Source organism: Lissotriton vulgaris, chromosome 7 (assembly GCF_964263255.1).
Source record: "Lissotriton vulgaris chromosome 7, aLisVul1.2, whole genome shotgun sequence".
Classification (NCBI taxonomy): Eukaryota; Metazoa; Chordata; class Amphibia; order Caudata; family Salamandridae; genus Lissotriton; species Lissotriton vulgaris.
In genome coordinates this window covers 345,149,552-345,164,065 of record NC_141695.1, presented here as the reverse complement: position 1 = coordinate 345,164,065, position 14,514 = coordinate 345,149,552, and the positions used below count along the sequence as shown (strand labels likewise).

At 42.4% G+C, this 14,514-nt stretch overlaps 1 protein-coding gene across 8 annotated transcripts in view; it reads left to right on the top strand.

The window, feature by feature from the left end:
• The window catches only part of FLT3LG (fms related receptor tyrosine kinase 3 ligand), a 740,120-nt gene that overhangs the window by 171,850 nt on the left and 553,756 nt on the right, over positions 1–14,514 (top strand). For 5 of the 8 annotated variants that reach the window (XM_086930221.1, XM_086930219.1, XM_086930222.1 and 2 more), the window contains exon 3: positions 9,122–9,226. In XM_086930221.1, the coding sequence (XP_086786347.1) occupies positions 9,122–9,226 (105 nt within the window). Of the gene's footprint in view, positions 1–6,126; positions 6,247–9,121; positions 9,227–14,514 lie in introns of all 8 variants that reach the window. The other 3 variants (XM_086930225.1, XM_086930223.1, XM_086930226.1) reach the window with 1 other exon arrangement.

Here is a 14,514-nt window from a genome sequence, read left to right as displayed (position 1 = left end):
TGAGTTTGCAGAGGCTTTTGTATAATTCAAGTCTCATATTGAGGAACCAGTGCCTCTCAAGAGATGTGACACAAATAATTCTTGCATCATATCCGATTCAATGAATCCTAATGCCTACGAATTGCTTGCTTAGGGAGAAAATGAATGGAAAAGAAATGACTTTTGCTTAAGGCTTGAGAAAATTGAGAGGAGCAGGAACTGCTTATTCTGTCACAACATCAGCCTTTATCTACTGAGTTCATTTAAAACAAATCACAAGTCTGTTATCTGCCTATTCATCACCAACTGAGTTAGAGGATTGTGAAGTGGCAGAATGTATGACAGATGTACCAGCGTTGTGCACTGTTACTGCTGATTTCTTGCCCTAGTTGGTTTCAGCAATAACGAGTGAGTTAAGATGGTGAGTAATGTGTTGTGAGTTGCTGTAAAAGAGTAAGAGTGGAAACAGGAATGAGTATGTTCAGAAAGGGTGGGGCCAAAGGAATGGGGCAAAGGATGTGGAAAGGGTGGATTTCAACAGTGCACATGAATTAAAATATTGCAACAACATTGTGAGAGGACTGGCTTTGTTAGTGTTGCCAATGAATTCGAGGATGAAAATGTTGGAACTGGCTCATGAGAGCCAGGCAGAGCATGAAGTGATAGTGTTAGATAATATCTCCTGTGGCACACACTGGATAGCTTGGTGAAATATTTTGAGAGGTCATGAATTCATTGTATGGTAAATGATAAGACCCTGGAGACAATGCTTTATTCATGTTTACTATTGAGATTGCCAAGTCCAAGACGACTTGGAGTAAATGGCAATGGATATTGCCGGGCCATGTGGGCTCTTGGAAAGAGTACCTACGCTCTGGTGGTGATAGGTTGTTGTACAGCATGGGTACTCGCAAACATTTCCCTGGGGACTGCCAAGTACTGTCTGTGGCATGCCCGAGGGCCGCACCGATTGCAGCAATGTGAGGATCGGGTGATGAAAGGTGGGCGTAAGTGGACGTGAAGCAGATGCATGGTGTGGACAACAAACCGAGCCTTCCTGTGCCTTCTGTCTGCCACCGATGCTCTATACTCATGCACTAAGAATTGAAGTTAAAGCATTAACTTCTAATGTAAAACATGAGAGGGAAAGAGATTCTCATCTGGTGGCTGAATTGTAAAATGTAAAACCTGAAAACCTGGTATCAGTCCTGGCTTCCCCACTTGACGAAATTGTGTGATCCTAGGCAATGAGTTAATCTAACTTTCGCTCCTATTTCTTCATTAACACATATGAGAGCCCCTTAAAATATCAGGATATGTATGGTACAAAACGTTATTTTATTCCTTATGGTTACTTTAGCTAATGTGTAAATAAAGTATGCCAGTTTGTTCCTGCTCTGTCAAGTGAACAGTAGCTCAGTGCTGCTGGTCACTAGGGGTCGCAATTAAAGGTCAGGAGGGCCACATGCGTTCCCTGGCCCGTACTTTGAGTATTCCAGTTTTACAGTTTATTTAATTAAACGGATAAAGTACCTATGTTTAGCAGGAATTTACCCCATCCTATTCCACGACCCAGCTCAAAAGGAAACCTGTTTAGGTTTTTAAAGGAACCCTCATACATTACTTGTACATGGCAGGCTTCAACATTGGGACCCTCACTCAGGCTGATGGAACCAGGTACAACATGGTTTAGGGAGGTATTTTATATCGCGGGGTTCAATATATCTAAGAAATTTCTTGGGTATAACCTGAAAGTCTGAATTCTTCGTATGTTACACTGATATGGTTTAAAGTACAAATATGTACCGTGTTCAATGCTCTAGGTAATTTATGGCCCTTGTGTCACTGCTCTGCATGTTGGGGCCATTGCGTAAGGAGGTATGGGTCAGCAGACCTTTGGCAACACCATAAATATCCCTAAACAGTAATTGACAGAATCCAGTAGTGAGTCACAACTTGTGAAAGGGTTTTTTAAAAACACGACATGCTTGCTTACATAAGTTTGGTTGGGAGACTCATTGGTCATTTGTAGGGCGGGATAGAAACTGAATTATTAGGTGATTCCTTGAAAACATGTCATAGTAATAATTATTATTATTGAACAGATTTGTACTGTGCATAGCTGCCCAGCAACGGGGCGTCCCAGTGCTATAATAAGTGCGGCACACTTGTAGGGCACAGATGGTGGCAGTAATGCACACTTACACATGTGATCGTGCTAAAGTGATACACACCACACATGACAAGACAGACTGTAAAATACGCTTATGGCAAGTCACATGCTTCTGCACTGCAAAATACATTTATATTAAGTTACATACTTCTAGACCTCTTTTATGGTGCGTAATAATTGTATCAATTATCCCGTAACTCATTAAAGGGCATGTAGTCCCCCATGAGGTGTGCAGTGGAGCCGGCTCTGCAGTCAAACACAGATAAAGCATGCCACAAACAAGTCGTGGGTGAGGATCCCTTTATAAACCTGAGCAGGTTTTTTTTTTACTAGGGTCAGCATAACAGAATGGCGTTATTTCCCAAAACTCCTGATAAACATGGGTACCTTATTCTTTTGTTAAGTATTTGATGGCAGGGAGATACGGCTCCCCTTTAACTCTCCTTAGTTCCCATTTGGTGATATACGAGTTGTATAATATGTCACTTTGGAAGTGATTGTGGAATTTAAATGAGATATATTTGGGACTGAAGGTTTGCCCAATGAAGTGGTGATGCACAATGTTTATCACTGGAAACACGTGCTTCTGGATTTGTTGTAGCCAATTTCGGAAAAGCCCCATGGCAGTACGGAGGTGGCACCGTTTGTATTGGTAACAAACAATCACAGGTACATTTCTTGGTTGGAAAGAGGTGCAGTGCAGAATGACAGATTACATCAAATTGAGAAGAGAAGTTTTCAGTTTCAGGGTAGGTATGGACAGGAAAAGATACTTAAACGTGAAGGCAGGTGATTGAGGTGAAGTCAAGAGAGCAGAGCGATTGAAAAAAGGTTTGTTGGAGTTCCTCAAATAGGAGGTTGAAGTAGCGAGTTCTATGATGATGTTGCAGGATGGAATCATATGAAATAGGAGAACATTTTCCGTGGGTCCAGAAGGGGAAAAGGATGTGCAACGGATGTTGGAAGGAGAGAATGTGAATGAAGATTTTCCTCATGCGTTTGGAGTAAGGTACATAATGTATTGAAAGAATGATTGACACAAGTCTCTAAGCACACACAAATATGTGCAAGTACAGTAGTGTAAATCATCCAGACGTCCTTGCATTCCAAAGTTCTTTCTTCATTAATTAAAATTTTCTGCCAGCCAACATGTGTTTTGTTATGTGGAATTCACCCCACGACTTCCTAAGTGCTGGAGAAGACATAATAACACAACTTACATATCAGTCCTAATTAGCAACCTGTAACATTTCACCCTGTGTGGACAATATCCAATCATAGTGTAAATACACAAGGTACAATTCATGGTGGGAACCCATGCGTTTATACGTATTTAAATGACACCAATTTATGGTTAGTATTCCACAGAATATAATAGCTCACAAGGAACAGCTTGTTTCCTGTGTCATTTGCCACTATACCAAAACAGAGGAACTCGATCATTATCATAAGATTTTTTTTACACCAACAAAATATGTAAAAGTATAAAAATGCACATTCTACTTCAGTTTATAATTTTAAAACTGTTTGCTCAGCCATAACATTCCTAATAAATACATAATATAATTCCATAATATAATAATTGTAATATGAAAACATACTTAAAAAGATAAGTGCAGAGACGTCCAAGGACTGGGTGCATTATAGCAAAATACACATCATTTTAAGATCAGAAGGAAAACTAAAAAGGCAATAAAAAGTACACTGGTTTGTAGTCAAAAAGGATTACAGGGCATACACTTTAAATCACAAAGCTTCTGCTGTTGGAAGTTTACTACACTTATACCAAGCATTCTATAAAAATTTACTACCCTCAAAAACAATTAAGGAAGAAGTGTCAATTTTTAAAATTCTCTTGGCTACAAGCTATTGAGTCAATCCCAAATTCTGACAGATTAGGCAAATCCATTTGCTACAGGACCCAAGGTTCTCTGGCCAAAAAAAGATATGTGCCTCAGTCTCAAAGTCCAGACTACAAGCTGGGCAAAGGTTAGAGACTGATTCCTTATTCCATTTGTTTGTAAATGTTCTTAATGGGAGAATACCTAGCCGAAAGCGAACACACACGCTTTTTGCTGGAGGCAGAGATACAAAATCTAGGAATGGTTCAAAGCAAGGATAAGACTTAAATTCCAAAAACCTGTTGAACAAAAAGACCATTTGTCCCAATATTTATGTATTGTTCGTGGATATATGCCCAGTAAAGTAATTTCAGACCATTAAGCTCAGCTTTACAAAGGGAATTAGGCACTTCCTATAGCCGTAGAAGGCCCAGCCTACTGAACCAAACAAAAATAAATGTAAACGAGGGTTAGCACCAACAACATTTAGTAGGTCCCTAAGGGAATCTCTGTAGTCACCTAATTCCCAATACCCCTCAGGTTTAAGTGCTGACAAATCAGTAATTCTCTTAAGTCCTAAATCAAAGTATGGTGGAATGAGAGGGGAGCTAGTTGGTACAGAAACTAACTTTTGCACAAAGTTGTTCTCTGCAGTAGTTAACGGATGCACATCAGTGTAACCCCTGATCTCTGCACCAAAGAGCTTTTGCACGGTACACTTCTATGGCCGGTGAAATAGAGCATTAGCTCATTTTATAATACAATCTGATGATAGCATTCGATCTGTGCTTAGTTAACATTGTGCTCTTGGTAAGTTGTCCTGCCCATTTGAGTTTTTCCATTATTTGACCCCTAAGTAGGCAAAACTATGCACTCCCTCTATTGCTTCACCACCAACACGGATGACAGCATTTTTAACCACTCCCTTCCCAAAAACCATATATTTAATCTTATTTACATTCACCTCCAAACCCATGGTCATACAGAACCCTAGAAACGTGTTAATTTGGAGCTGGAGCCCCGTAGGCGTTTTGGAAATAAGGAGAGAATTATCTGCAAACAAAAGAATGGGAACCTTTCTATTGTTCAAGACAGGTGAGTCATTTCTACCTTCAACAGTGTTTCCACTATGTTATTCATGTAAAGGGTAAATAACGTTTGAGCAGAAGGCACCCTTGCTGCACACCGCACTCAACAGGAATGCATTCTGTTAATTCTCCCATAATGCCACACCTTACTTGGGTAAAGTTCTTTGTGTGAAGGTTAATCATACCATGAGCTGGATCAAGTTGACAGGGACCCCCATGTTTGACAAGACTCACCCCAAGTTATTGCATGGAGTGCTATTGACCGCGGCTGTAATATCTACAAATGTCAGAAAGAGCTTTCGTTTAGATAATAGAACAAATTTTCAATATAACGTGGCGAATCTAAAAATCTGATCAGAGTTGCTAGTCTTTGGGCAGAAACCAGCTTGAAGTGAGGACATAATTTTGTTAGATTCCACCAAATCTAATAATCAGTCTAAAACTTGCCTTGCAAAGATCTGTTGTAGATTGTCAATGAGACGAATGGGCCTGTAATTGCAAGGGACACAATCCAGTAGAAAGTGAAAGTATAAATTGTAACTTGACCACCAGTTGTGTAGATGGAGTCTTCACCCACTGCAGGCATTCTCAGGGTAGACTAAAGAACAGTTGTGGAACCAAAGTACACAATCATTTGTGCTTATCCATCAACCATTAATCCGTCACTTGATACCCATAATTCACTTTATACCTGTTATGTATTAGACAAATCTGTAAGAAATGAAAATCTGTAATCTGAACTGGTCCAGCTATCAATCTCCATATAAGCGCTATCATGTAGTTATCTATATCTCATACCTCTAATCAGGATAAATCTGCTCCCAGCTGAGGTCGAATCCTAGTAACACACTATGCTTTTGAGAGTCAAGACCTCTCCAATCAGCGAAATTCAAGCAAATTTACTCTATGCATTTTGGACTTTGAATTATATTTTGCGGTATGCTGTGGTAGCCCTCTTTTGTTACGTGATAAATGGATGTATAAAGTGTGTCAAAACGAATAATGACTGTCGTGTATGAATGTGGAACTTTTTCTCTTTTTGCAGGCAGTCGCCAATACGAACCGGGCGGACTCGCCGACAATTTGTTGATTGTTCTGACCCTTATCACATACTGTGTTATTGAGATTGGACCTCAGCTGGGAGCAGTACTTATCCTGACTAGAGGTATGGAAAGTAGATAACATGGTACAGTTCTTTTAGCAAATGCACACGGTGTGTCAGCAGGCGCAAGAGGAGTTTGGTACGAGTGTGGTCTATTGTCTTTACTGCAGGCAAAGTCCAAAATGCACGGAGTGAACTCGTCAGGTGTCGGATTAAGGGTTGATGGATAAACACGAATGTTTATGTACTTTGGTTCCACAAGTGTTCTTTAGTCTACATTGAAATGCCTACAGTGGATGGAGACTCCATCTACACCACTGAAGGTCAAGTTACAATTTATACTTTCAATTTCTATTGGATTGAGTTCCTCTGTTTTGGTGTTGTGGCAAATGACACAGGAAACAAGCTTTTCCTTGTGAGCTATTATATTCTGCGGAATACTAACCATAAATTGGTGTAATTTAAATACGGATACACACATGGATTTCCACCATGAATTGTGCACTCTGTTTTTACACTGGGATTGGATTTGTCAACACAGGGTGAAATGTTAAAATTTGCTAATTAGGATTGATATGTAATTAGCGTTATTATATGTCATTTCCAGCCATGAGAAAGCAGTGGGATGAATTCTTAATGACGAAACACTTGTTGACTGGCAGAAAATGTTAATTAATAAAGAGAGAACTTTGGAATGCAAGGACATCTGGCTGATTTACTCTACTTTACTTGCACATATTTGGGTGTGCTTAGAGGCGTGTCAATTGTTATAACCCTTCAGTTTGGGATGCAGGAGTGGCATCCCTCCTCTTTCAAGTACCACACTAATTTGTATTTGAGCTTTAGTAATTGTGTATTGTGTTTCTTGAGTGCTGAATTTCCTCATTCATGCCCCTAGCTTAAAGCTTCTATAAAAGAGAGTTCCGGAAGGACTGTTGCCTTATTGTCATAGCCGATTCTTTTTCCAAGCTGAGAATATTTTTCCATGATCTAATACCTTGACTGTATCTTGTACATAGTTTTGTGCTATATTTGGGTAGGGGTCGGAAGGGATGTGATTGTTTTGGGTCTAATGAGTTTGTGCATGTAGAGATTCACTTTCAGGGTGTCATGATGCTTTCAACTTAGGGAATGCTTTTTGTCTCATGGTTCTCTCTGTCAGTTACTCCTCTGCAGGGGAACCTGATGGTTGGTCACATCTCCTCTTTAATAAATATGTTATTCTTCTAAGCTTGAGTTCCATGTCACATTTGTATTGGCCTCCAGATAGTTTCTTCGGTGCACATGCATCAAATATAGGCAATTGCGATTCCTCAATTGCGAATATTAAGGAATCTTAAATGTAGGAATCGCAAAAAAAAGTGCGATTCCTACTCATTCCTTAATTGCGACTCGCAAATTGCGAGTCGCAATTAAGGAATGAGTAGGAATCGCACTTGCTTTCCATTCATTCCTATGGGCCATAGGCCCATAGGAATGACTGGGAAGCCATTCCTTAATTGCGACTCGCAATTTGCGAGTCGCAATTAAGGAATGAGTAGGAATCGCACTTGCTTCCCATTCATTCCTATGGGCCATAGGCCCATAGGAATGAATGGGAAGCCATTCCTGAATTGCGACTCGCAATTTGCGAGTCGCAATTAAGGAATGAGTAGGAATCACACTTTTTTTTGCCATAGGCCCATAGGAATCAATGGGAATTGCATGCGTATTTCGCGAGTACCAAATAGGTACTCACTAATTGCGCATGCAATTTCAAGGGTGCTAGGGTGCCAAAGGACAACGTGAGGAACCCCTGAAATTGCAATTAAAAAGCATGTTGCACACACCTATGCCCCAAGGGCATGTTTGTGTGCACCATAGAATTTAAAAAAAATTATTTTGTGCATTTTCCAAAGTTTTCGCAAATGACCATGAACTTTAAGTTGATGGTAATTTGCGTTTCTTAATAGCTAACTCGCTATTTGTTTTTTTGTTGCATTGCATTTAGGGAATCGCAATTTGTTATTCCCTAAATGCAATCACAATTTAAATAATCGCAAATTTTGCGATGACTTAAATAGCGAATTTTTGCAATTGGGATGATGCATCTCAAATGCAAAAATTGCGGTTGCAAAGGGGCAGATTCTGTGAATTTGCCCCTTTGCGACCGCAAAAGGCAATCATGCAGGTGCCCCTTCATTCATTACATTTCTGATAATCTGATGAAATTATGCAATCCTTCCTAACTATAAGCATTATCCAGTATGGGTGCTGTTCTCATAGAAAAAGCCCTACACAAAATATTTGCTTGTAGCCTGGTTACTATAAGTCTTTGCTCCCACTGCCATTAGACTGTAGTAACAAGAAAGGAAGGTGGAAGACTTGGACTTGTTAAAAATTAACATCTAGGGCTTAGATGGCGAATGGTTTGTGATGGAGGTGCGAAGAAACGTCTGGACGTGCAGAGGGATGATCACTCCACTGTCCCTCTAAAAGGTCTTAATATAACTTCTTTTCAAAAATGATTTTCTGTCCTGCACACTGCCGCAGACAATCCACAACTAGTTAAGAAGGTGAAAGAACAAATACTACAAATGCCAGAATCACCATGAAGGGGGGTATTATGGAGAATTAAGATAAAGGATGGTGAAAGTAGAAGGCATATTTTGAGAAAACAAACATGTAGAACACTCAAAGGCTAAGTGAAGGTATGCAAAATGGAGAGAAGTCATTAGAGAGTAACTTTAGCATTCAGTAACCCTGTTTCGACTTGTATTTGAGCAATATACACAACACTACATTCAATTGGCTAAGTAGTTTGCTGCTTGGACAAGCAAGTGCCCACAAACCTTTGTTCACTTATTGACTGGCATGGATTTATGCCATTTGGCCTCGAAAACAATATATGATTATTGTTAATACATTATTGTTACTCCTTTTCTGTTTCTTCCTGTAGGTGGTTGTGCTTACGCTGGTTTTCATAACAGCTTCTGGCCTGAGTTGCAACTTCAGTAAATATAAATTGATGAGCACTGTTTATGAAGACCGGATCCAAACCCTGGTGAGTGTCTATTTGTGGCGTACAAAGCACATGTGTATACAAGTATTGCATTGCTGATCCAGGAGTACGAAAGGACTTTAGAACTGTTACTGGACCGTGGACTCTTGGCCACATTCCTGCTGCTAAATCATTAATTAACTTATAGTTCTTAAGTGCCCTATTCAAGCTATCTTCAAATTCCAGGCCTCATGCTTTGCTGTCTGACTCCTCTTAAATATGTTACACCTTGACATCCTTTCCAAAGCTTAACATTGTCAAACATGTAATATAAAATGATAGGCTACCCCTCACAAATATCCATGGCCATCCACAGTTTATAACTGCTCCCTCCACCCTAAAACATTATAACTTCTGGTGGATACTTCTAACTGCAAATTCCTCACCTTTAGAATATTCCCTAAGCTCCAGACTGGATCCGAAAGATTTCATAGCAGTGTTCTCTTAGGGCAGTAGATGGCGCTGTGCAGCTCCGTGCTGGCTATGTGCGACCTTGGAAGTGATAAAACAGAGACGCATATAAGTGGCACCCCTACGCACCAAAATCTGTCCATTTCTTTCCACCCCTTGGAACAAGGATCCAGAGCTCTGCTCCCTTTTTTTCCAGTTTTTCAGATTAAAGAGGGCCAGATGTAGGTAATCCTAATTTACCGATTCTAAAATACCGAATGTTACCGATTCGGTATTTTAGAACTGGTAAATGCTATGTAGGAAAAAAATCGATAAGTATTATCGAATCGGTACGATTCGGTATTTACTGAATCGTTATTTACCGATTCGGTAATTCCCATTCATTCCTACGGGCCTGGAGGCCCATAAGAATGAATGGGATTTACCGAATCGGTAAATACCGATTCGGTAATGGGGGAACACATTCAAGGGTGGCAGGGTGTCACATTGACACCCTGTTGCACCCCTGAATCGTGCATGTGTGCACATGTGGCACACATACATGCCATAAGGGCATGTATGTCTGCCACATGGCACTTTTGGAAATGCACAAAAATGCTTTTTCAAAGGTTTTCGATATTTACCACCAACTTTTAGTTGGTGGTATACCGAATCCTTAACTATGCAATTCACTCATTTGAGTGCTCCCTACATTGCAGATTCGGTAATTTACCCATTCTGTATTTTAAGGAATCGGTAATTTACCGATTCCTTAAAATACTGATTCGGTAAATTACTGAATCTGTAAATTGGCCACCTACATCTCAAAAGCCTAATACCGGTTAGCAGTGGCGGCTGGTCACATTTGAAAGTGGTGCGGCGTAAAAACTCGTGATGAGTACCTGGTAGCAGGTGGGCATGCCCGACTGTCTCAATGGAGGTTCAAACGGGTTCTGGCCCTGGAAACATTTATAAAAAAGAGTGGGCAAAGGGTTCATTTTCAAGCAAGTTTGAGAAAACAAGAAGGTTAGTAAAGCAATTGTGAACATTTAGTTATGACATAAATAAAGAGATTTCATATGACAATGACGTATGTAGCTGCTTATTCACTATAACCACAGAACTGCATAACAGACTTTGAGATAACACTGAGTACCTAACAGATTTCCTTATTTATTGATATACCATTACAAATGAAAACTATTGAGGAAATAAAAGTTTTGTGATTTGTGGGACTGAACACAATGAGACAGCTAGGAATAAACATTAAAAGGTAGTAGGGCACCCTGCAACTAGAGTACAGCCTGAGGCAATACGCCAGTGTCATCCCATGGAATCTGTTACCAGGCCCTGTGTTTTTTTTAGTGTCCTGACAAATGGCTTGAATTGTATTGCTTGCATTGAAAGCACCTGCTTTTAGCAGACCAGTATGCAAACCATTTGCCAGGCCATAAGGATAGTACACAGAGCTCAAGAGTCAGACAGGTATAAAACTATGTTTGAGAACGAAATCGGCAGCGAACAGGGCCGGACTGGGAATCAGAACCGGCCCTGGCAAAGTGCTCGGCCGGCCCCCCTACTTCCCCCCAAAACGTGCCAGGTCCGGTTTTCAGCCGTTTTTGTTACAGGGCCTTTTTTGCAGCAAAAACAGCCCTGTAACAAAAACGGCCCCAGGGGCCCAAAACCGGCCCCCAACCATGCGGCCCACCGGGGGATTGCCCGGTGCTTTCAACGGCCAGTCCGGGCCTGGCAGCGAATCCATTGCAAAAAGTTTATTTACATGCGAGCGAGCCTTGAAGCACTTTTTACATACTAGCGTGCATTATAAAAGGCAAGGCTTAAATACAATGCTATAGAAAAAAAATATATATTAAAAAAAATACAGATTAAATACAGTGTTCGCCACTCATGCTTTAATAACTTTTCCTCCAGGCATTGCTTTCTATTGAAGTTTTCCTCTCAACCGAGTGTCCCCTTCACACACTCTCCCTCCCTGGTATTGTAGTAACAGTTTTGGGGCAAGAGATATGAATCTGGCAAGTGTTCTTTGCTTTACAGCAAACAGCTAGCAGTTTACAGGCTGTCCTGTAAACGTTTTGGAAACATCTGCTTTGAAATTAAAGGATTTAGCACACAGTGGTGTGCACTTGCTTTGAATGGCGCTCAGTCATGCAGTTAAGAAGGCTATTGCATCATGTCCCCTGGTGTCTAAGATTTGCAGCTCTGTTACTGGGTATTTAAATTTCACTTGCTGAAATCCCACTTTTAAGCTCCTTGTGAGACTACTGCAGTGTCCGATCCAAGTTTTTCTACATTTCATGTCTGTCCCCCCCCCCCCCCACCCCCCCTTCCCACCTTATTTCAATCCTTGCCAAAAGTTCCAAAGCATTTCTCTATACGGAAGTGAAAGCATTACTCCAAAAATCACTCAAGCGCCACTGAACATTAATCAGTACAGTATATTTAACCAAAATGTAAGCGATTAATGTATCATCATTGGTTTCTTTTGAAGTTTCATATTGCGTGCACCAGTTCTCGAGGCGCTGGCTCGCTTTACATAGAAAAGATACAAGAAGTCTGCATGTAATACATAAACACCGCCAGGTCTCTGGGGAGGGGACACGTAATTGAAGAGAACAACATGATGGGGCTAAACGTGTATGATGAATAGGGAAACAAAATATTACACTTGAAAAGGACATTTTTTATGTGGGCAATAAACTCAGGTCGACTCGAAAACGTAAACTTTACATACATCAAGCACTCCTTATCAAGTGCAGCAGGGGGTAGGACTGTGATTTGTGTTCGATACCATAGACACAGGTCTCTGCCAGGGAGATTACCCGGCATTTTCCAGCCACGGCTCTCTGTGACACGTGACTTCACTCTACGGAGGCTGCTCCTGCGATAAGAATATGTATGCCATTAGCGCCGCTAATGAGTTGCGCTTTTAACTTCACACAACTGTGTTGTACCAGTAGTAGTACCATCATAGTACTATTGCCACAACGCAGTTGTGAAGTTAAAAGCGCAAATCATTTGTGGCGCTAACGTATTCTGGCTCGAGAATAACAAGGGAAACAGGCAGGACTGAGCGTCCCGTCAATACTATTATTACATAGACACCTCAGGGCAACAGGACCCCCCCACCCCACACTTAGCATGCATCCCGCAAATAACACACCAGACACCAGTGTTATATTGGGAAGAAACTGTAGCAGGTTTATTTTATTACATACAACTTTATGTAATCATAGTGGGTTATTTTACGGGCAATCCAAGGGCAGGCCGCATTCTCGCCACCTGGCCGCCTGTTGAGCCAGGCAGCACCGTGGCGAACCACCATGTGCTGCCCCTTATGGTAAACATAATACTCACGCCCCTTGCGGGGCGTACTAGGCAAACCCCCGGTTGCAAAGGCCCACAACCTCCCGAAGGACGAATGGGGCGCCGACACGTGTTCCCGGAACCTCCCATGAGGCCCCAGGTCTTAGGCTCTGGCACCCCTATGTGCCCGCTGAGGTCCAGTGCCGAACTTCTCTGCTTCCGGATTGCCCTGTAACTCCGCCTGCAAGAAAATTAAAACATTAAAACGTTCAAACTGTCCTCCACAATCTGACACACAGGGTGAGAGGTTGGGAGGGAAAATGTGTGTCACCCCACGAGGACACTACGACGCGTCCGGTGCGGCAAAGAGGCAGGGAAAATGGCGAGGGGTGCTTAAGTAAACCTCGCCCTGCCGGCTGCACCGGACGTGCCCACTCAGCTCCTCCTAGCTCCCCTCGGGACTCCGCCTGCCCAGGGGGAGGAGAGAGGCTAGAGAGGGGCGTGGGGGAAGCCCTCGGTGTCTAAGGGGCCGCCCTCCTGATGGCCACTGCGTGGCCTCGGGCAGCCGCATAGACACCTCAGGGCAACAGGACCCCCCACCCCACACTTAGCATGCATCCTGCAAATAACACACTAGACACCAGTGTTATATTGGGAAGAAAGTGTTGCAGGTTTATTTTATTACATACAACGTTATGTAATCATAGTGGGTTATCTTACGGGCAATCCAAGGGCATGCCGCATTCTCGCCACCTGGCCGCCTGATGAGCCAGGCAGCACCGTGGCGAACCACCATGTGCTGCCCCTTATGGTAAACATAATACTCACGCCCCTTGCGGGGCGTACTAGGCAAACCCCCGGTTGCACAGGCCCACAACCGCCCGAAGGACAAATGGGGCGCCGACACGTGTTCCCGGAACCTCCCATGAGGCCCCAGGTCTAAGGCTCTGGCACCCCTATGTGCCCGCTGAGGTCCAGTGCTGAACTTCTCTGCTTCCGGATTGCCCGGTAACTCCGCAACAGCCCGGCCGGCGGCAACCGCTGCCGCCCGGGCCCCCCACCACTTAGCTTCCTTCCTACCTGCAACCTTTGTACGTATGACTTTCAAATAACCTTTCACAGTTAGAAGTGCATCCTTATAACCGGACTGCTTCCTACCGGTTAGAAGAAAGGTCCCTCCCACAAAAGGGCAGAGAACCTATCCCCCCAAAGTAGGCCGAAGCTGTTACCCAAAACATTCTTGCCTGCCTAAGCCAATCAAGCTGACATAGAAGGACTATGTAGATCCTACGCTGTGCATACTTTATTTACATAAGACTGAAGGGTTAATGTTATCCCTCTGCACTAGGAAGTTATGCAGCTGAGTTCCATATGGATCATACTCTGACCCCCGTTAGAATCTTGTAGCACACCCTGTCATCTCTAACCTGATTGTGAGATATGCGGCATAACCTTCATATTTAACGTTAATGCCTGCACAGGCATCTCACTTATTCCAAGGCAAATGGCATTAAAAAGCCCAAGATATCTGTCAGTCCACGAGAGCCGAGGGCGTCATGTACTCCTGCTGCACT